Source organism: Sitophilus oryzae, unplaced genomic scaffold (assembly GCF_002938485.1).
Source record: "Sitophilus oryzae breed Bouriz unplaced genomic scaffold, Soryzae_2.0 scaffold_85_pilon_pilon, whole genome shotgun sequence".
In the NCBI taxonomy this organism is placed as follows: domain Eukaryota; kingdom Metazoa; phylum Arthropoda; class Insecta; order Coleoptera; family Curculionidae; genus Sitophilus; species Sitophilus oryzae.
Genome location: NW_022147483.1, coordinates 2,489,409 through 2,512,997, shown reverse-complemented (window position 1 = coordinate 2,512,997; position 23,589 = coordinate 2,489,409). Strand labels below are relative to the sequence as shown.

At 33.2% G+C, this 23,589-nt stretch overlaps 1 protein-coding gene across 1 annotated transcript in view; it reads left to right on the top strand.

The window, feature by feature from the left end:
* LOC115890191 (titin-like) overlaps positions 1–23,589 on the top strand; it is a 171,141-nt gene that overhangs the window by 32,108 nt on the left and 115,444 nt on the right. The window contains 14 exon segments of the mRNA XM_030910351.1: positions 631–785; positions 987–1,093; positions 1,194–1,459; positions 1,654–1,884; positions 2,035–2,245; positions 2,321–2,460; positions 3,321–3,529; positions 3,588–3,828; positions 4,482–4,835; positions 4,898–5,098; positions 7,659–7,821; positions 7,892–7,990; positions 8,084–8,205; positions 8,486–23,587. Of these exon segments, the coding sequence (XP_030766211.1) occupies positions 631–785; positions 987–1,093; positions 1,194–1,459; positions 1,654–1,884; positions 2,035–2,245; positions 2,321–2,460; positions 3,321–3,529; positions 3,588–3,828; positions 4,482–4,835; positions 4,898–5,098; positions 7,659–7,821; positions 7,892–7,990; positions 8,084–8,205; positions 8,486–23,587 (17,601 nt within the window).

Sequence of the window (23,589 nt, the reverse complement as noted above, 5' to 3'; positions counted from 1 at the left end):
CATATGATTTAATTTATATTGAAATTTGTCTGTAGAAAAGTTATAATTATATAAAAGTTATAACAAATAAATTATAAAGCCGTAATCATGCCCAAAGAAATTATGAAAAAAATAACAAAACCTATATTGGTTATTAGAAAATTGATAATTTCTTGTACACCCTTTGCAGGCTGTTTCTTTTAGTTTTTGTAGAAAAGAAGTATAATTATAACGTGCAATTGTCTAAACACAACATTTGTTTAAAAATAAATTATGAAGTGACAATCATGCCTAAAGAAATTATGAATAAATTAAAAAATATATTTTTAGGGAATACTAGCTTTTATTTTAAACATTTCTTTACTAGAGTTGTTGTTTTTGTTGTATCAATTGGTAGAATAAAAAAAATGTTACAAAGAAATGTGACATTGTCGAAGAACAACATCCTTTTAAAAATAAATTAAAAAGTGTGTATCACATCCCAAGAAATTAGGAATAACTTGTGAATTTGTCCTCCATTCTAGAGATTTAGTTGTATATCTTAGAGAATACATCTCTGTACAGCTCATTCTTACAACAATAGCTCTAACACTTGAGCTACACCGATATGTTAATACTAAAATTTATAATACAGGGTGTTATTTTATTTAGGTGGCAGCTATTACTGAAACTTCTAGTTTACCAGACGAGGACGATCTCCAAGATGAAGCCAGAAGACCTCTCACACCGAGAACCAGTCACGAGATAGGTTCTGATCTCAGAGTTAATATTAGCGAGAGCCAAGAACTAAAAACTAGAAGAAGAAGGTAAATAAGTCATTAAATTTATCAGTAATTTCAATAAGTCTTTTGTTTGTCCTATAAGTTTTATACTTTAGTTTTTATTTTTATATTATTACTTAATTTTTGAGAAATTTTCGACTTATATTAGGTGTACACTTTGTTTCTCTATACTAGTATATAGATGTGTGACAATTCATTTATCAATAGTACTTTGTGTTGTTGCAGGATGTCTCAAAGTTCTGATGAAATGCCTCGAAGAGGTTCTCTAAGACAGACTGCCAGTGTTGACCTTCCTAGCGTCCAGAGAGACATCCAAGGAGAGGAAGGAGACGGTAATATACAGGGTCTTTCAAAATACGTGGGCACAAACTTGATCAAAATATTAAATTTCTTGAGTAGCGATTTTTTTATACATGCTTTATTTATTCTTAGGTTTGGTAATGAACCAAGAAAAACGGGAAGCAAAGGAAAAAGAACTCAAACAAGAAGAGTCAAGAGTAGTGGTAGAATTAAAGCAGACCTTGAATGAGCTTCAGGAAAAACTTTTGTCAGTTCAAGAAGAAGTTTTAGTGCAATCTGCTCTTAAAGCCACATCAGCTGCAGCAGATAGGAGCTTGGATGTATTAAAAAGCATCTCGCAGCCTATCAAAGACATTCAAACTGTGTTTGAAAGTCTGGAACAAAAAGAAGGCATTGAGGTAAGTGTATCTCTATCTATACTGGGTGAGTCTTAAATAAGTGCAAATATTTTTAGAGGTAGTATATTTCCATAATCAGAAACACAATAATGAGATTTTTTTGCCAAAAAAAAAATAGAAAATTTGGAATTTTTTGAATTTTTTTTTAGAAATTTTAATTAATTATGGAATAAATAAATAAAACATTTTTACAGATTATTGCTCCATCAGAAATTTCTATAGTGGAGTTACTGGCTCCTCCAATTTTTGATCTGCAGAAAAGTTTGGGAATTGTGGAAAAATGCGTTGCCATGAAAGGAAGAGAACACACACTGATCCAGAGAACTTGCAATAATATTGTAGAAAACACTTGTGGCTATTTGAGAAAAACTTTAGACGATGTAGAAAAAATTACTTTATTAGAAAAAGAACTGGACAGAACAAAAGTAAGATTTTTTTCTGCTTTTTACATTATAATATATTTTTTTCTTTTCATTGTTCTCTTTTTTCCTGAGTAGTCTTAAAAGATTACAGAAGTATATATTTATATTTGTTTTTATACTCCAAGGATGAATAAGGATTATTATTATTTTTAGGCTACTGGTAGAGTTACGCCTTCAAAAATTACTCAAGAAGTGTGCATCACAGTTAAAGAAATTAGGAACGAATTGACCAAATCCGAATTAGTTCTCAGAGAAGGCAAATATGGTCAAAAAGAACCGGTTTCGAGTGGTTCGGAACCCTCTTCTGCAGCAAAGGACGCAGATATTTTGACAAAATTCCTTACACCAACTTTACAAATTAAAGGTAAGTAGATAGTTGGAGAAAATGCAATGTTTCAAAAATTTGCTACATATTTTATATTTTAAATATTTTTTTTAGAAAACTTGGAAAGCCTGGAAAGAACAGTTGCTTATGGAGACCCAGACCAGATGTATCCAAACCTTTGCGAAGCTATTTTGGAAAAACTATCCGAACCAATTAAAATGCTTGTGAAGGAAGCAAAGGTGGCAGAGAAACAAGTAAGCTCTAATAAATGCTAGAGAATGTTTTCTTAAAATATTGAGAAACTTAAAAGTAAAAGAATTAGACTAAAACTTTCTTTTTCTTAGATTTTTTAGACTTAGTTCTTTGGACTTAGATTTTTAGACTTTTAGACTTTTAGACTTTTAGACTTTTAGACCTTTAGACCTTTAGACATTTAGACCTGTAGACTTTTAGACCTATAGACTAAGAGAACTAGACTAAAACTTTCTTTTTCTTAGATTTCTTTAGACTTAGATTTTTAGACTTTTAGACTTTTAGACCTTTAGACATTTAGACCTGTAGACTTTTAGACCTATAGACTAAGAGAACTAGACTAAAACTTTCTTTTTCTTAGATTTTTAGACTTTTAGGCTTTTAGATTTTTATACCTTTAGACCTTTAGACATTTAGACCTGTAGACTTTTAGACCTATAGACTAAGAGAACTAGACTGAAACTTTCTTTTTCTTAGATTTTTTTGAGACTTAGATTTTTAGACTTTTAGGCTTTTAGACTTTTAGACCTTTAGACATTTAGACCTGTAGACTTTTAGACCTATAGACTAAGAGAACTAGACTAAAACTTTCTTTTTCTTAGATTTTTTTAGACTTAGATTTTTAGACTTTTAGACTTTTAGGCTTTTAGACTTTTAGACCTTTAGACTTTGAGAACCTTAGACCTTTAGACATTCAGACCTTTAGACCCTTAGACCTTTAAACCCTTAGACCTTTAGACCCTTAGACCTTTACACCTTTAGACCTTTATATCCTTAGGCCTTTAGACCCTTAGACCCTTAGACCTTTAGACCTTTAAGGCTTTTAGGCTGTATGACATATTTTTATGGCTATTTTCCTTAGGCCATACGATACGCTGGTGAAAAATCTGTCGCCCAAGAATTGCGATTGGCCATTTTGGACAAAATAACGCCCTCAGTTACCGAACTATCTCGTGGTCTAAACGTCATAAAAAATCAGGAGCCTGGAGATAGACATTCTGGTATGATCAGTATGAATGTTCTGGAAACTTTTGCTGGATCTATCGACGACATTATGAATTCTCTTACAAGGTACTGCAGTTTTTTTTTAAATGTTAATACAATTTATATAATATAACTTTTTTTCCAGAATTGGAGCAAATGTCGAAGGTGAAGGGCTCAGTAGTCCCGTTTCAGAACCACGCGAGGAAGTTTTTAGAGAAGTGTTCGAGCAAGTTAGTGAAATAGTGTACACTGACACAAATCAGTCTGTCACTGATTTGCTATGTAACATCGAGGCTGCTCAGAGAAATATACCCAACACTATAATATTAGAAGGTTTAAGACAACTCTCTTCTCTACAAAAAGATTTGGCAACTACCGTAACCAAGGTAAACAATAATCAAATTACTGATCTGACCACAGTATTAAAAGCTCAGTAGTTTTAGGAAGTACTTTAGTTTACACTTGATAACGGTCAGTGATCCTCCTGACCGAAACCTTGTGTTAATCAAAATAAATAAAGACGATGGAAGTCAGCAGTGGCGGTTCGTGGTTATTATTTTAGGGAAGTCGATATCTAAAATTATTGCGTCGATTTTTTAAGACGCGATCAAATTTAATTGGTTTCTTACAAGGTACTTGTGCGTTTAGTTAAAGGAAAATAAATCTAAAAATAAATACAAATTATTTTAAAATGAAACCTACCATGACATTTTTAAACAGGTGGTCTAGTGCCGTTTCACTAAAAATCCAGTTAGTGTTCTTTACACAAATTTTCCACGGTAGGATTTAAAAGACACTTAAATTAATAATATATATTTTTTTTTTCTCCTTTCTTGGGTATGAGGTTTTTTTTATTAATTGAAAATGGAAACTTTTTTTTTATTATGCGACGTTTCGCCTCATCGTGGTGGGCTTTCTCAGGCACTTTATTGTTGACCATTTGACCTCATGGTTAACCCGCCACTGGAAGTCAGAAATTCTTTTATTGACGAACCTAAAACCATAACTAAAATATATTCTCTCATTTTTTTTTCTACAGGTAGGAGAAAACAGAAATGAAACCAGTATCTCAGCTTTAGAAAACATAGGTCAAAGCATCAACCTTCTCAATAATTTCGTCATAGATTTGACTCCTTCCAGCATGGGCAGTGTTCTAGAAGAATGCGGTGTTGTCCTAAGTATTCTGGAAGACAGTGTCTTAGCTACTGACTTGTCATCTCAACCCAGTGACATAAAAGACGAATTTTCTAATTTAAAAGACCGAGTCAAAGAAGTCAGATTAAATATTATTGAACTTAGTGAACAAGTTGATGAACCTAGACAAACCAGTGATGATCAAATGGCTGTCGGTGATAATGTAGTGGTAGTTTTGGAAGAAACATCAGTTACAGTAGTAAGAATAATTTTTTTTGAAGAATTTTAGAATAAAAAATATAAAAAATATCCTTATTTTAGGTGCCAGAAGCATTATTGGAGGATACGAAATCTACTTTGGACCAATTACAAGATTTAGCTTCTGTACCAAGTGCAAGAATGGTACTGGAACCTCTTCTGCCTCATGCTGTAGCTTTGTATGAAATCAGCAATGACACGTTACTGAGGAAACAAAAAGACCAGTTGTCAGAGGAAGACAGACAACGCCTGCAAAATTGTGTGGTAAGTACGAAAAATTATATTTAGACAAATAAGATACAAGTTCATACTAAATAAAATTTTAGTCACGTGATTAAGCTTGACCTTTTATATACTTTTTTTAATAAAAATATTTTAGGAAACAAAAATAAATTAATTATAAATATATAAACAGTTATTATTTACATCCACAAAACCATTACCACCGCTTTCCCGTTCAAAATATTTTAATAAATTTGCTATGAATTTTTTACGGCTATTAAACTATCTTGTACATTTCACACTAAAAGAAGTTCTAAAAAGAACAATGTTCGACTGCAAGGTCTGCTAGTAAACATTTTTAAGCTTAAAGTATCAAAACACTATTTATTTAAACCAAAAACTCGGAATACAAAACTAAAGTGTCAAAACGAATGACAATGTCAGGAAATAAATAAATAAATGCGACAACTTGGCATTTTTTACAGCAGAGCTACCACCTGAATCACCAGCGCGAAATTTAAATTCCAGTTAGTCAATATGAAATAGTAACATAGGTAAACAGTAATTGATATGAAATATAAAAAGAATATAAATATGGTAATCGCAAAACAATTTCCGATGCACGTGCTCAACTTTGAGTGACAAGCGATGGCGACAACGCTGCCAGACTGTGATGGATTTATGAGAAGAATCTTAACTTAAAATTGACGAACAATATATGTTATTATATCATTTTTTAAAGAGTTTTACGTTTTAATTTAATTTAATAACTAATATTTTAATAATGAATTGATTTATTTGTTTCATAACTTATTTTACTTATTACATATTGGCAAAAACTAGTCCATTATGAAGATTATTCTAAGCGTTATTATGGGTTATTTATTTATTTATTGATAAAATTATATAAGGATTCTTTCCACTTAACTGCTGATATAGAAATTTAATTCCACGCTGTGTTTGTCATAATGTGGATCAACCTGCTCTCACTACCGGTTTCGGAGCCCTACTCCATCATCAGGTGAGCTTGGGCAGATCCACAAAATGACAACCACAGCGCAGAGATAGTTAATTCCGACATGTCGGAAAGTGTCGGTTAGATATTAAGTCCCGAACGATAGATAGCAGCCTGCGTGCAATGATAGTACTTTCGTACCACCAAGGCAAGAATCTACATATATAAAATGCTAATGTTTATCTGTGTCGTCTCTACTGAAGTAACGAGTTACTCTAAAAAGTTGCTTTTTTTTACTAAAAGATAGGTAATTGGCTCTTCTAAAAACTGTCGTCGCCGGATTTTTTGTTTTTTATTTAATTAAAAAAATTACTAGTCCTTATATAATTTTATTATATACCTATACTGCAAAAAATTTGTTTTCTACTTTATAATTTGGCTTGCCTGAAAAAAAGTATTTTACCATCTTTTTACTATTGATAGTTTCGCCTCGGTGGTACGAAAGTACTACAATTGCACGCAGGCCGCTATCTACCGTTCGGGACTTAATATCTATCCGACACTTTCTGACAAGTCGGAATTAACTATCTCTGCGCTGGTGGTTGTCATTTTGTGGATCTGCCCAAGCTCACCTGATGATGGAGTAGGGCTCCGAAACCGGTAGTGAGAGCAGGTTGATCCACATTATGACAAACACAGCGTGGAATTAAATTTCTATATCAGCAGTTAAGTGGCAAGAATCCTTATATAATTTTATTATATACCTATACTGCAAGAAATTTGTTTTCTATTTTATTTATTGGTGTACATCTTACAACGCCATAAGTGGTAATAACAAGTAAGAGACTGCTATTAATGCATAAACTAATAATCACAGAATTTAATAAAAACTAACTAAAAGTGGTATAAATGAGCTTATAAAGCAAACTTACTTCTCTGACTGCAGTCAAGGGTAATAACGGACCTTTATTGTCACGTACTCGTTCAAATTGTTTATCAGGGAAGCTACAAGCTCTTTGCTTCGACTGTTTAAATGCCTCCGCATATTTTCAACACACAATTTTAAGAAATGAATACAAAAACTCGAAAATTTAGTTCTCAAAAGAACTGTTTGAGCCTAAAAGTGTAATTAAAAAAAACATTACGAAAATAGGCAAAAAACGAGATTTGCTACAAAGATTCAACAACAACATGATATTATACAAAATAATGACTGACATTAGGATAATTGTCAAATAATAAAGGACAACATTGCTGAGCACGGCACAATGTGACCAACATAGCGATAATAAAAGTCGGTTTATACTATTTTTTGCAGCTTTAATCTAAATAAAATCTGTTACAATCATTTGCTCTATAAAGTAAAATGAAGAGCTTCTCGGTATCTTAAATTATACAACAAATTTAAACAGTTTTGCCAACATTTCATTTAGTCAGGTTTATAGACTTTAATGTCAATGTTTTGCGATTACAATAAACAAGCTTTGCTGTACTAAACCAAGGTAGGAAAATGCTACGTTGCCACTTATTTATTCAGAAAGTTTATTAATGAAGATCGTATATGATTATTTGTATTATTATAGTATTTCATTAAATTATAAATATTTTTTGTTATACCTTTCTTACTTACATCGATACAATTTTTAGGTGCCTTTAGAATTGATAGAAGATCGAATTATTGAAGCTCTTGACTTTGTCATGTTAACTCCGGGAACTCCACAAAGAAGTGAACTGAAGAATCTTTTAGAACATTTGCAATACAACGTTGCCGTAATGCATCAACAGGTTTTGGACGAAACCCATTTGGCAGGTTAGAAATACGCAATGAAAAAAATTATGACCGTTTTTTTAAATAAATTTCTTTTTTTTTTCTTTTATAGAAAGAAGAGATTCAGTACCTATTATCGAGGAAATCAAAAAATCTGTCATTGTTCTTCAAAATCTCCCAATTATGTCTGAAATTTCTGGAGACGAAGCAGGTAATTTAAAGATATATTCAATATACTACCAATTAAAATATTTACACTGATTTAAAAAATACTTTGTATATAAACCAAACCATATACTTTCAGTATCACCAGAAATTGTTAAAGAAATCGTCGAATGCGTTTCTGCCCTTGAACACAACCTGGCAACACTGTACGAAGTTGTTATGGTCGAAGGAATGGACCAGATGCCTCCAAACTTACTACAGGTAAGCAAATAGTCCTATGATTAAAACGATTTGTCTTTTGAGTAAGCCCTTAAAACACTACTTGATTTAAGTAGTTTAACTTAAAAGTTTAACATAACCTGTCAATAATTCGTATCTGTTTTTTTTTTGGTCGATTGAATAATAAAAAATAAAAATCGAAGCCATATAAGCTTTTAAACAGTGAGAATTGCATCAAAATCGCTAGTTTTTTATTCAATGTTTTGATCACACGGTATATTTTTATTGAAGCGGTTATTGACAAGCTCCAATGCTTATACAGGTCGCTTCTGAAGTCACTCAGAGCATAGAACAATTCAAAACCAGCAGCGGGCTTTTCGAACAACGAGATCAACCGGTTTACACTTTAGAAGACATCGTCAACGTTCGTAAACTCGCCGAACCTCTGAGCAAACTCAGCACTACAATAGACAGCGTACAAGAAGCTGACGAACTCAGAAGGGAAGCTTTTGTTTCTGTGCTTGAGCCTCTGATCCAAATAGCCGAAATCTTAGAGCACATTTCTGAAGATTTGAAGATCAAACTCTTTACCTTACATTCGCCTTTGCAAAGTGCCATAGAGATAATAACTTTAGAACAACATAACTTTGATATAGAGCAAGAAGACTTGGTTCAACTGAAGAATATAGGCAACGCCATGAAGTGTTTGGTTCAATGTATCTTGAACAAAAACGTCAGTAACTTTGAGCCGATAGCTCTTGAACTAGCCGAGAAAAACACTTCTTTGATTGAAATTTTGGACACAATTGATTCACCAAGCTTAAGATTGATCGTATTTTCCCTTCGAGAATTTGCTGACTCTGTAAGCCAAGTCAGCACTCAATTTGAACAAACCACAAGAGCTGATGAAGAAGACAAACCCAGAAGCGTACTACACCAAGAGGATGTAATAACGGAAGAAGAGCATTGCTTCAAAAGCGCAGAACTTCTCAAAGATACGGTTTTCAGATTACAAGAAGCCAAAGACTTGCCTGATCAAGAGATCCTACTAATCGACATAATAGAAATATTGAAAGCATTAGAGCGTCTTGATTCTGAGCTTCAGGAAGATCAAATTCAGTTAATAGATGCTACACTCGATACTTTAAACAATGCTGCTCAAGCAGTTATTGAAAATAACCGTCCCGATGGTCAAGGAGTGTCAAATCAAGATTTTGAACGTATATTTTGCAGTTTGGACGATATAATAGCTTCAAAACTTGTCCAGAGACTTATAGTACCCGTTCAGAGAGCTACTGCTACTTTATCCAAAATTGTTTCGGAGCTTCTGATGCGAAAAGATGTCACTGAACAAATTCAGAATCTAATTGAAACTTTAAAAATTAATATAAATGAAAAAGAAGGTTCTAATAAAGTTATTAAAGATGCAGTATTTAATTTCCTGGATAAGTTCAGTAAAACTGACTTTGAAAGGCTTTCTTTAGATTATTCAAGAATTTATCTGAACATTCTCGAAGCAGTTTTGGATCTTCTTAATAATGAAACGTTAGAAGAAAAAGAAATATGTATGGAGAAACTAAGATGTGTAATAAGGTCTCTTCCTATTAATTTAAGAGAACCACTTGAAGAGTCAGTTGAAGAATTAGGAAGGTTCGTACGTAAACAGTTCTCTACTGTTCCAAGTATCCCAATAGTACACCAGATATTAGAGGATATTGTAAAGTTAGAATCTTCCACATCAAATCCCTTGGTGACGAGCATACATAACCTAGTTCAAAGTATTGAAGAAACTACCCTAGAAAGCTCTGATGTAGTTAAAATTAATGAAATTCTCGATACAGTTTTTAAAGTGACTCAATCTCTTACTGAAGAAATTGTTGGTGATTCTGAAATAAAAGAAACTCTGGAAAATACTAAAATAATTTTGGAAAAAACTTCATTTTCTCCAGAAATACACCCCCAAGTATTAGTGAATGTACAGGCGTTATCTTCAGCTGTTTTAGATGCTTTAGAACCTAAAAAAACTGTTACCGTGTCTAGAGATAACTTAGAAAAATCTATTGAGTTACTTAAAAATACCGACGTTCAAAATCCCTTATTCGAAGAGTTAGAAAATTTAAATCAATGGTTAGGTGCACGAAGATTCAGTCAAGTCGAGGAAAAAACTATAATTGAGAATTTTTTGAGCAGCTTACAAGGTGCATTAGAATCAACACTTGATGAAACTAATTTAAGTAGAGTGGAACCGTTAATTTCCTTTTTAGAAATACATAAAATGTCTTTAGGACAAATACCTGAAATTCTACCGATTATTGAAGCCCTTTGGCCAGTACTAATAGACTATTGCGAAGGGCATGTTAAAAGAAACTCTCTTCAAAAGTTAGAAACATCACTGGAAGAATTTTACATGCCTTCTAATAGAGAAAATTTAAAGAAAAATAAAGAGGTTTTGGTTGAAAACGTTGGTGTTTCAGTTTTAAAAGTTAAGGAAGTTATTAAAAATATTTCTGTGAAAGATTTAAAGAAAGATGAATGTTCCTTTGTACTAAATGCTCAAAAAGTATTTGTAGAATTAAAAGACTATATTGAAAATGATGCAAAGAGTACGCAGTCTGTATTGGAGCACGTTGAAGAGTTTGTAATACTTAATAAAGGTGAACATGAAACAGACGTCACAAATCAAGTGAACTTACTCATAAATGAAGTTTATAAAAATATTACAGATATCAGACAGCTTGAACGCGAACAATACGAGTTGAAATTAAACAATATACAAGAAGTTTCTAATTCTTTGCAAAATATTGCTAGAAACCTTGCATCTATCAGATATAAAAACGTAGATAAAGCACACGTCATGATACTACAAAAATCTCTCTACCCTTTGCAAACATCTGTTAATGATTTGATAGAAGCTGACCTTACTAGCGATGATCTGAAGTTACTCGAGAACATCAGTAATATTTTTGAAAAAATAAACAACTCTATTAAAACTAAAGTAGATGTCAAAGAGTCTAGTGGACCTCAAAAGGAAGAAGTTATTAATTTAATAGAAGAATTAAATGGTGTTGTTAAAAATATTAACGAAAATTCTTCTATTAAAAATATAACAAGTCTGCTGAGTACCCTAATTGAAGAATTGCCTTTATTGGTTGAAGAACTTGATACAGGATATGGAGAAGAATTAAAAACCGAAATAGCAAGTGGTAGCTTAAATGAATCAATTAATTTAGCTAAAAGTATTTTGGAGTCGCCAGTAGAAAATGAAGAAACTGATAATCTTATAATTACTTCTATTGAAAAAGTTAAAGCAGATGTTGTTACATACGAAAAAGACTGTGAAAAATACTTAATTAATGAAGAAAAAGAAATTTTACAGGATTCTAAAAGCTTACTAGAAAATGTTTCTGAAGGTTGTGCTAGTAAAGAAAACCTTACTGCCTTAACACAACCAAAAATAGTTATTTTAGAAGAAAAACTTGAAGGCAAACAAAATGCTGTTGTGAGCGTTTCAAGAAATATTCTAGAGATTTGTAGAAGGGTTGCGAAATATTTTGACAAAAATAAACAGCAAGGAAAAGTTAAAAAATCAAAGGAATCAGAGAAATTAGATATAGAATCTACTGCAGTTGTAGATTCTGTTAAAGATAAAAAAGAAAGTGAAGAGGAGAGACTAAAATCTGAAAAATTCTCTACTGAGTTACTTGAGGATATTGAAAAACCAGCTGATGTAAGTATTTCTGAAGCATCAGTATTAGCTGAAGCTGTTGAAAAGGATGTAAGATTACATGAAATTTCCCAGACTGAACAGATTATTGAAGAAAAATCAACAGTTCAGGAATTACAGGGCACAGCATCTGATACTACAGCGCTGAAAGAGGAAGAAATAGATTTACATGATACCGAAAAGCCAATACCAATAACTAAAGAAGTGGTACAAGAAGAAAAAGATACAGAAATTGCTGTTGTACAACCAGAAGTAAAATTAGAATCATCTGAATATGTTGTAAAACAAGAATTGCAAAAGACTGAAGAACTTCCTATAGATCTAACCGAACCAGACACTATTCCAGCTGAAATAATATCCAAGGAAGAAATATCACCTTCAGATGAAAGAATTGATTTAAAAGAGCCTGCAAAAACCAAAAATGAATTAGTAGAAATTACAGCATCTACTTCAGCAGATGACACGACCTTTAAAGAATTTGATAGTGAATTGATAATTCAAATTGAGAAAGATCAGAATATTGAAGCTGAAAAAATAGAGCCTGAAGTTATAAAACCAGAAGAACCTGTTTTAGATATTGAACGTGATGTAATAAAGACTGAAGAATCTAAAATAGAATTAATAGAAGATATTGCAACTACTTCAGGAGAAGATAAAAAGCCTGAACATGATGTGGATGTTAAACCTGAGGTTATAAAAGAAGATAAAGCTGTATTATTAACTTTAGAGAACTTAAAGTCTGCGATAGTTCTCATGGAAAATCAGCCAATGTCAGAAGAAAAGCGATCAGCAGTACAGGAATTACAAAAATCCATATCTGCAAATACTGAAGACTTAAATAAATACTTGAAAACAATTAATGTAGATAACTTAACACCCCAGGAACAAAGTGCCTTGGTAGTTACCGAGGAAACGCTCACTGAAATCAACAATTTAATTGTTGAAGAAAAGGGTGCTTCAACAAACGTAGAAGATCAACCACACGCCTCGATTGAAAGTGCAAAGAAAATGATCGAAGACCTTAGACTTGCAGTTGTGGCAACTCCGAAAGATTCTCCAATAAAGGAATCGCTAGAACCTTTAGAACAAACCCTAAAAAATGTCGTCAATCTTATGGAAACTCTAGATACGGAAAAAGATTTTCAACAAAAGCTTGGTTCATCTATTAACACAATTAAAGAAAACGTTAGTAAATTGAAATCTGTAAAACTATCAAAATCTAAACTAGATATTCTAAATACTATTGACAATGTTTGCAGTAAGTTTTCTGAGTCTCTTGCTAATCTTAAAGTGGAGGTCGATATAGAACAAACCTCGATCAATATAGCCAACGAATGTTTGGTTATTACGAACGAATACTTGGAAATATTTTCTCAAAGACCAGCAAGTAGAAGCCCGTCAAAAAGTATCTCTGAAAGCACGCAAGAATTTAAAATTGCCATTCAAAGCGTTCCTAAAGACTCTAACGTAACAATTCTAAGAGAATTTATAGAAACTTTAGCAGAGAGTGTTTTGAATTTGCTCAAACCTGAAGCTTCATCTCCTGTACCTCCTTGTAAACCACTTCAATTTTTGAGAAACTCTTTGCAAAACCTTCAAGAGTCTCTCTCAGTTTTTGATCCAGTTGCTGAAAATAAAAATAGGAAAATACTCACCAGCGAGATGCAGAGACCTGTAACAACGTTACAGTTTATTGCTAGCACTATTTTAGAAGACAAAAAAGACAAACTAGGACCTGACGATATAAATATCTTGAAAAATACTAACGAGGTTGTTCATAAGTTGTTGCAAATAGCTGAAGAGCTTGAGTACAAACCAACCAGTGAGCAGATACTTATATTGGATGACACGAGAGACAGTTTAAAAAATATTCTGGCTTGTATTAACCAAGAATCTCAGATAAAAGACTTTTTGGATCCACTTCAAGACATTTTTAAAAGCATAGAAAAGGCTTTAGAAAGAACGTTGTATACTGATCAAGAAGAAAGAGCTAAAAAAGAACATGCATTAACTGAATTAAGCAAATCTTTACAGATGTTGGGAAGTAAGATTTGTGATGTTGCCACTTACGATCAAGAACTACAAAAAATAGTGACTAAAGATATGGAAAAACCTTTGAAAGCTATTGTCGAATCTATTTCAGCTGCTGCAACTGAGTCAGTTACTAACCAAGAAATTGAACCTTTACAAAAGTTGACTGAATCAATTAAGAATGTTACTGAAAATCTTAATGATAATTTAAGTGAAAATCTTCAAGCTTTACAAGAAAACATAGCAGATATAATTTCATTTAATGAACAAGCTCGAGACCTTAAAGCCCCAGACGTTCAACCAACTTTTGTTGAATCCATCAACGATTTGCTTGATGAGTTACAACAGTCAGTTGACTTAACGCATTTGGTTGTTGAAGAATCTACCTCTTCTGTAGAAGATATCCCTTGTTTAAAGAGCTTTAAAGAACGCCTGAACAATTTTTTGAAATTTGTAGTAGCTGCCAAACATGTATCTGAGGGAAACATGAATTTGCTTGAAAGATTTATAAGTCCTTTGGAAGATTTACAAATTTCTCTGAACAGTTGTACTGGCATTGAAATGCGTGAAGAAGAGATTGCGTTATTGGATGATATTAGAAAGTGTTTAGAACGAATTAGCGAGCATAAAAAAACTGCAGAAAATTTACAAAACTTGGATATAAAGGATTTCTCTGAAGAAATTGACTTACTTCAAAATAAACTGATTACTGTATGTATGAAGGCTGTTTATGTTCCAAATAAGGAGAAATCCGTCATGCAGAAGTTGTTAGGTCCTTTAGAAAATATTTCGAAGGCTATTATAGTCATGCAAAGAGAACTAACACAGCGCACTGTTTTAAAGAATGCTTTAGATCGATTTGGAAGATTAGGAACAGTACTACAGCAGAAAGTCGACATTAATAAAGAAGCAGAATATAAAGTTCTTGCTGGTAACATCAAGGAACCCTTGAAAAACTTATCAAAGGCATTTTCTAGTCAAAGAAATCCCGAAAATGTACCACAAGTTATAGAAAAGTCAAGACTAGAATTAGAAGGTCTCCTGAATGCTGTAAAACGATCAAATACAGAGATTGAAAATTATAGAAATGAAAGTTTAGTTTCGTTAAAGAATGTAGAAACATCTTTGGAAAATTTACTAAACTTACCATTAGAAGATGTTAATATGAATAATTTAAATAAAATTTTGAATGCGATTGATGAGTTGAACAAGAAAATTACATCGGAAGAAGTAATAACACCAAAAAAACAACCTAGCGCTATAAAAGAGTCAATTGATATAGCTAAGGTTAATTTAAAATCACTCGAAACTGCTATTGTTGAAGTACAACCCGAAGCAACTAAAGCAGCAATATCAGTTCTAGAATTACGAGAACCTATCAAAGAGTTAGAACAAGAAATCACCGAAATTATAGAAGAAAAAACTCCAGAAAGCGAAGTTATAACTCCCGAACTTGTAGAACTGATGCAATCATCTTTAGAAAAATTATCCAAAGTAATTTTATCAGTAGAAACCACTTTACACAAACCAATAATCAGCGAAGTTGACAAAGGACAATTGAAGCAAGCTATTCAAGGATTTAAGGAGATCATCAAAATTGTTGAGTGTAAAGAGAACTTGCCAACATCCCTCAAGATATTAGAACCTGTAAAGAAACTTACAGCTAAAATTGAGGAGATGCAAAAAGAGCTAGATGGTGAAGAGCGTCAAGAAATTGTTTCTAAGAAGCCAGAAGAGGTAACTGTAACAAGTTCAGATGAGGTAGTGAAAGATTTAACTGTTATAAAAGACAGTCAAATTGAGACATCTAAACTTTGTGGATTAATTAAAGAAGTATGTCCTCCAGGAACTAGTTTAGAGCCTTACTTGGAGCTTCTGGAGCCACTGGATTATTTACAAGACTGCGAACAAAATTTGTCAAATTTGTTATCAAACAATATGGTTGAAGAACTTCAAGACAGTGATAAAGATATTTTGAGAAAAACTACAGACGAAATTAAAGTTATATTTCAAATATTTGACGCTCTTGAAGATATAAATGAAGCCTCTTCAAAGGAAATACTAAGTAGTGAATTAACAAAATTTAAGAATATTTCAGAAAATATAATTTCATCAAAAAGTTCAGCATTAGAATACATCCAAGAACCTCTAAAATTGCTTGTTTTGAAAATTGATTATATTAACAAGCAGTTTATGCCTAAAGAATCATTTGTAATCGAGTCTGTAGGGAAATTATCTGAAGAATTAAAAACTCTTTATGGAAAAATTGAGGAGATTTTACACGAAGTTAAACAAGGACAGCTTTCTTTCACTGAATTTAATGCTGCAACTGAAGAATTAACTCAAATTTTAACTCAACCAAAGGTTCTTGAAGATTTAGCTAATTACGAAACTGGAATTGTTAAAGTAGTTCAAGAATTACAGAAATTAAATTCAATATTTGTTTCATCGAGCACAGAACCTGATAAACCAAAGGTTCAAAAATTGACACAACCTGAACTCCAGCAAGCTCTAGCTGCAGTAAAAGAGACTCTTATGGTCCTAGAACAGACCAGTCCAAAGTTAGAGCATTTCGATGTCATTGAACAACCAATAAAGGTATTAGTATCCTTATTAGAACAGCCTAGTTTAGAGGAAGTTCCTTCAGATTCAGTTAGTCTATTAGCAGAACCAGTCGTAACGTTGTCCAGCGAAGTGCAAGCTTTAAAACAGAGCATCCAAGATATAAAATTACCACCTGAATCTGGTATTCTCTCGGTCTTGGAAATAGCTGATGCAGTTAATAATCTGCAAGAATCATTAGAACAAGCAAGTGCTATCACGGAGACTTCTAGTGAAGCTTTAGAGGTTGTATCACAATTGAAAACGCCTTTAGAGAAGGTATCACTGGAATTAAAGGAAGTAATACATCAGATAAATACATCTAAAATAGTAGATATTAAACAACCTGAGCTACAGCAAGCTATTGTAAGCTTAAAACAAGCAGTTGATAATGTTTCAAGCGGTCCTTTTGAATCTAAGACTCTGAAAATTATTGATATACCTTTGAATGTTTTGAAAGCAACCTTGTCTAATATTGAAACTGTGATGGAAAGTAAAGAAACAACTACAGAAGGTAGAGCTGAAATCGTAGATATTTCTAAAGCAGATGAAGAAAGTTTACCAATAGAGGAAGCTGTTCAAGAAATTCCAAAAGAACAAGAAGAACTAGTAAAGAAAGAAGAAAAAATAGGAGAAAGTGAACCTGAAGATGTACTGGAAGCGGAGAAAGGCACAAAAACTGCTAAATCCATTATATTTGAGACGCAAGAAGAAACTCAAAACTTAGAAGAAGAATCTGTTAATGTGCAAATCGCAGCCAAGCAAAAAGAGTCTGACAAATCAAATGAAGAAAAAGTTAAGAAAGAAGAGTTACAAGAAACAACTACTGAAAAGAAAGTTCAAAAGAGCAAACAGATATTAGGAATTGTAGCTGAATTAAGCAAGAAATTAAATATTGAAGCTATTATTCTAGGTCAACCTTCCACCAAAGAGTCTTCTGAAGAAAATGTAAAGATAGCCAAAGAAATCAGTGACAGTATTACGGTTTTGAACACTGCTGTAAATGACGTTATTGAAAGTTCCGAGATATCTGAAATAGAAGAAGTGGAGCTTGATAAGATTGCGACTCTGGTGGAACCCTTAGAAAAACTGTCTTTAGTATTAACGCAAAGCTATGAAGAAGTTTCTAAACCTGAAGTATTAGAACTTAAAATACCTGAAGCTCAACAAGCTCTAGAATCATTGATAGAGACTGTCGATACAGTAGGTTCAGTTCAGTACAAGTCTAATATTCTTAATAATTTTAAAGACAGCCTCAAAATATTTTCTTCCACACTTACCAATACTAGAGATCATTTATCTAGAGCTGCAACTATTTCACAACAAAGTGACATATCTGTACCACCTCAAGTCCTACCTGAACCAGTAGAACAATTATGCAAAGAAATACAGTTACTAAAAGATACTGTTACAGATATTCCTGCTCAACAGGCTCTGAGTCGATTAAAGGAACCCATTGAAACATTCCAAACTGCTTTGCAAGAAGAAGGTTCACAGTTTGAGAGTCTTGAACAAATTGAGAATATTGGAACTCTCGTTACACCTTTACAAAAATTATGTGCTATTACAGTAGAAAATAAAGAGCAGCTTTCCAAGTGTAAAACTGAAAAAGTACCAAACAGAGAACTATTGCAAGGTATTTTAGCTTTCAAGACAGTTATAGATAAAATTGAATACATTCCAGAAGCAGGCGGTTTTGCAAAAACTATTCCAGCTTTACAAGCCTTGTCGGGAACTCTTGGTGAAATAATATCTGACATTGAAAATAAAATAGTTGCCGAGAAACGTTCTCTTAAGATGATACAACAGGAAGTAAATATATTAAAGCAGGTGTTCCATGAGTTTCAACATACTCCAGAAAAAGGTGAGAAGGGATTAACAGAAGTAGAAGCTTCAGTGAATGCTCTAAATGTTACTTTCGAAAAATTACTAAATTCGGAAACAACAAAAGAAGAGGAAGAATCTATTGCTAATTTAATCGATCCACTTCAGAAATTATCCGCTGTTATAGTTACTCAAATGGCAGAGACTGTAACATCTAAGCCAGTTGAACTTGATACAGCAGAAGTAAAAGAATCAGTTATAGCTTTGAAACAGGCTTTAGATAACGTTGTAGAAAGTCATCCGAAATCAAAAATTATAACTGAGGTTACCAATCCTTTACAGGCTTTATGTGCGACACTATCATTAACTGATAAAGAGAAGGAAATGAAAGAAGAATCTATAAAATTAATGTTTAACGAATTATCTGCCTTAAAACAAACTATTCAGGAGTTAAACTCTGCTCCATGCAAAGGAGTTATATCACTGTCTCCAATAGAAAGTTCAATTGATACTCTGCAAACAAATTTTGGGGAAATTTCAGAATTGATAGAAAATTTATCTCAAGAGAACCTAGAAACTGTCACACGAATCACAAATCCTCTACAAAAATTATCTTCCATTTTAATATCTTATAAAGAAGAAAGCTTGAAACCAGAAATATCAGAAACTTATAAAACTGACATGAAACAAGCTATAAGTTCGGTAAAGGAAGAAATACAGGTATGCGTTCAAGACATTAGAGAAAACACATCACTCGTTACTATCTCAGAACCGCTAAAGGAACTGCTCGCTTCTCTTTCACAAGCTGAAGAACAGGTTACAGAAGAAATAGGTCAAATTAAGAGTCAACTATCTGGAGGTGAAGAGGTTAATAAAAAGATAACTGAAGTTTCAGAACAAGTAGAAGTTTTAGAAGAGAAATCTGCAGAGGTTGATGAAAAGCCTCAAATAGAAGAAGAATTATTAGAAACTGCCAAGCCTACAGAAGAAGTAAAAGCTGAATCAAAAGAAGAAAATGTGCCCTTAAAATCTAAAGAGACTCTAATACAATCTGAAATTGAAGATGCAGCTCTTATTAAGCCTACAGAAGAAGTAAAAGCTGAACCGAAAGAACAAAGTGTGCCCTTGAAATCTGAAGAGACTGTAATACAACCTGAAATTGAAGAAGCAGCTCTTATTAAGCCTAGAGAAGAAGTAAAAGCTGAACCCAAAGAAGAAAGTGTGCCCTTAAAATCTGAAGAGACTGTAATACAACCTGAAATTGAAGAAGTAGCACTTATCAAGCCTACAGAAGTAGTAAAAGCTGAACCCAAAGAAGAAAGTGTGCCCTTAAAATCTGAAGGGACTGTAATACAACCTGAAATTGAAGAAGCAGCACTTGTCAAGCCTACAGAAGAAGTAAAAGTTGAACACAAAGAAGAAAGTGTGCCCTTAAAATCTGAAGAGACTGTAATACAACCTGAAATTGAAGAAGCAGCACTTGTCAAGCCTACAGAAGAAGTAAAAGCTGAACCCAAAGAAGAAAGTGTTCCCTTAAAATCTGAAGACACTGCAGTACAACCTGAAATTGAAGAAGCAGCACTTGTCAAACCTAGAGAAGAAGTAAAAGCTCAACCTAAAGAAGAAAGCGTTCCCTTAAAATCTGAAGAGAGTGTAATACCACCTGTAATTGAAGAAGCAGCTCTTATCAAGCCTACAGAAAAAGTAAAAGCTGAACCCAAAGAAGAAGGTGTTCCCTTAAAATCTGAAGAGACTGTAATACAACCTGAAATTGAAGAAGCAGCACTTATTAAGCCTACTGAAGAAGTAAAAGCTGAACCAAAAGAAGAAAGTGTACCCTTAAAATCTGAAGAGACTGTAATACGATCTAAAATTGAAGAAGCAGCGCTTATTAAGCCTACAGAAGAAGTAAAAGCAGAATCCAAAGAAGAATTTGTACCCTTAAAATCTGAAGAGACTGTAATACAATCTGAAATTGAAGAAGCAGCAATTATTAAGCCTACAGAAGAAGTAAAAGCTGAACCCAAAGAAGAAAGTGTGTCCTTAAAATCTGAAGAGACTGTAATACAATCTGAAATTGAAGATGCAGCTCTTATTAAGCTTAGAGAAGAAGTAAAAGCTAAACCCAAAGAAGAAAGTGTGCCCTTAAAATCTGAGGAGACTGTAATACAACCTGAAATTGAAGAAACGCCGCTTGTCAAGTCTACAGAAGAAGTAAAAACTGAACCCAAAGAAGAAAGCGTTCCCTTAAAACCTGAAGAAACTGTGGTACAATCTGAAATTGAAGAAGCACCGCTTGTCAAGCCTACTGAAGAAGTAAAACCTGAAGCTCAGGAAGAAAAACCTAAGTCACCTAAGGCTAAAAAAAGTAAAAAAGAAAAATCAAAAAAGTCAAGTAAAGGCAAACAGATTCTGGGTATCGTTGCTGAATTAAGCAAAAAACTGAACATCGAAGCTATAATTCTAAACCAAAAACCAAACGAAAACCTAAATGAAGAAGAATTACTACTGGCAAATGAAATTCAAGAGTCGGCAAATTTGCTCAGTTCGACATTGGAAGAGTTAGTGAACGATAAGGAACCATTAGAGACAACTAAAGAGGAAATTGAAACACTATCCAGCCTCGTAGAACCATTAGAGCAACTATGTATCGTTGTTAGTCAGATTCATGATGAATCGACACCAAAATTAGAAAGTATTGAACAACCTACAGTTCAACAAGCTATATCTACATTAAACGAAGCTATAAGTAAGGTAATTTCAATGCCACCAAGGACTGGGATTTATGAAAGGATTCAAGTGCCTTTAAAGACATTTTCTGTAAACTTTGGAAATATAGAAAAGCTATTTATAGCTAAACCAACAAAGGGAAGTTATATAGATGAAACAGTTTTAGGTTGTACAACTCCTAGCAGTTTATCACAGAGAAGAGATAAAGATGCAGCTAGAACGATATCTTCACCTTTAACACAACTTGTACAAAATCTAGATGATTTGAAAGCCAAACAGGAAATATTACAAACTGCTTCTCCCTTATCGAAGTTTTCTTTAACTGAAACAGGTAAAATTATAAAAGAACTACAAATTGCTGTAGAAGAAGTTATAAATTTACCAGAAACAACAAAAGATATTTCAAGAGATGAAGCAGAGAGCATTGTAAAAATTGGAGAACCGCTAGAAAAATTAGCAATCGTTGTTGTACACGTAAAAGAAGCTTTATTAAAATCCGATATATCAGAAAAAGAAATTCATGAATTAAAACAAGCTACCCTTTGTTTAAAAGAAACGGTTCAAAATGTGGTATTTTCTACATCCCAATCCGAAAGTGCCAGTATTCTAGAAGCTCCGATAAAACGCCTTACAGCAACATTAAGTTTAATAGAAGAACCACCAGTGGAAGAAGTTCCATTAGAAAAGAAACCAGAAAGAAAGGATAAAAAGGCTGCAAAATTATTAGCAGAACCTATTGAACAGCTGGTACAAAAAATAAATATTTTCAAATTGCAACAACAAGAAGTACAAGGTTCATCTCAAGTAGCAGTGCTCTCTGTGATTGAATCTGAAGAAACACTGAATGAAATAAAGAAAGCTCTTGAAGAAGTTGTTAATTTGTCTGAAAATACCCAAGATATTTCTGAGAAGGAGGCAGAGCAACTTGCTAATATTAAGGAACCTTTGGAGAAGTTAGCTGCTGTTCTTGTCAGCTCCAAAGATGCAGCTCAGAAACCAGACATATCTAAAATAGAAACAAGTGAATTAAAACAGGCTATTGCTTCGTTGAAGGAATCAGTCCAAAATGTAACATTATCGTCACCTGAAGCTCAAACTGTAAATATCCTTGATGCACCTTTAAAGAAGCTTACTGCAACATTAAGTTTAACAGAAGAACCGCCAGTAGAAGAAGTTCCATTGGAGAAGGAACCAGAAAGAAAGGATAAAAAGGCTGCCAAATTATTAGCAGAACCTATTGAACAGCTGGTACAAGAAATAAATATTTTGAAATTGCAACAACAAGAAGTACAAGGTTCACCTCAAGTAGCAGTGCTCTCTGTGATTGAATCTGAAGAAACACTGAATGAAATAAAGAAAGCTCTTGAAGAAGTTGTTAATTTGTCTGAAAATACCCAAGATATTTCTGAGAAGGAGGCAAAGCAACTTGCTAATATTAAGGAACCTTTGGAGAAGTTAGCTGCTGTTCTTGTCAGCTCCAAAGATGCAGCTCAGAAACCAGACATATCTAAAATAGAAACAAGTGAATTAAAACAGGCTATTGCTTCGTTGAAGGAATCAGTCCAAAATGTAACATTATCGTCACCTGAAGCTCAAACTGTAAATATCCTTGATGCACCTTTAAAGAAGCTTACTGCAAAATTAAGTTTGACAGAAGAACCACCAGTGGAAGAAGTTCAATTAGAAAAGGAACCAGAAAGAAAGGATAAAAAGGCTGCAAAATTATTAGCAGAACCTATTGAACAGCTGGTACAAGAAATAAATATTTTGAAATTGCAACAACAAGAAGTACAAGGTTCACCTCAAGTAGCAGTGCTCTCTGTGATTGAATCTGAAGAAACATTGAATGACATAAAGAAAGCTCTTGAAGAAGTAGTTAGTTTACCTGAAAACACACAAGATATTTCTGAACAGGAAGCAGAACAGCTCGCTAAAATTAAAGAACCTTTGGAGAAGTTAACTGCTGTACTTGTCAGCTCCAAAGATGCAGCTCAGAAACCAGACATATCTAAAATAGAAGCAAGTGAATTAAGGCAGGCTATTGCTTTGTTGAAAGAGTCAGTCCAAAATGTAACATTATCGTCACCTGAAGCTCAAACTGTAAATATCCTTGATGCACCTTTAAAGAAACTTATTGCAACATTAAGTGTAATAGAAGTACCACCAGTGGAAGAAGTTCCATTAGAAAAGGAACCAGAAAGAAAGGATAAAATGGCTGCAAAATTATTGGCAGAACCTATTGAACAGCTGGTACAAGAAATAAATATTTTGAAATTGCAACAACAAGAAGTACAAGGTTCACCTCAAGTAGCAGTGCTCTCTGTGATTAAATCTGAAGAAACATTGAATGACATAAAGAAAGCTCTTGAAGAAGTAGTTAGTTTACCTGAAAACACACAAGATATTTCTGAACAGGAAGCAGAACAGCTCGCTAAAATTAAAGAACCTTTAGAAAAGTTAACTGTTGTACTTGTCAGCTCAAAGATGCAGCTCAGAAACCAGACATATCTAAAATA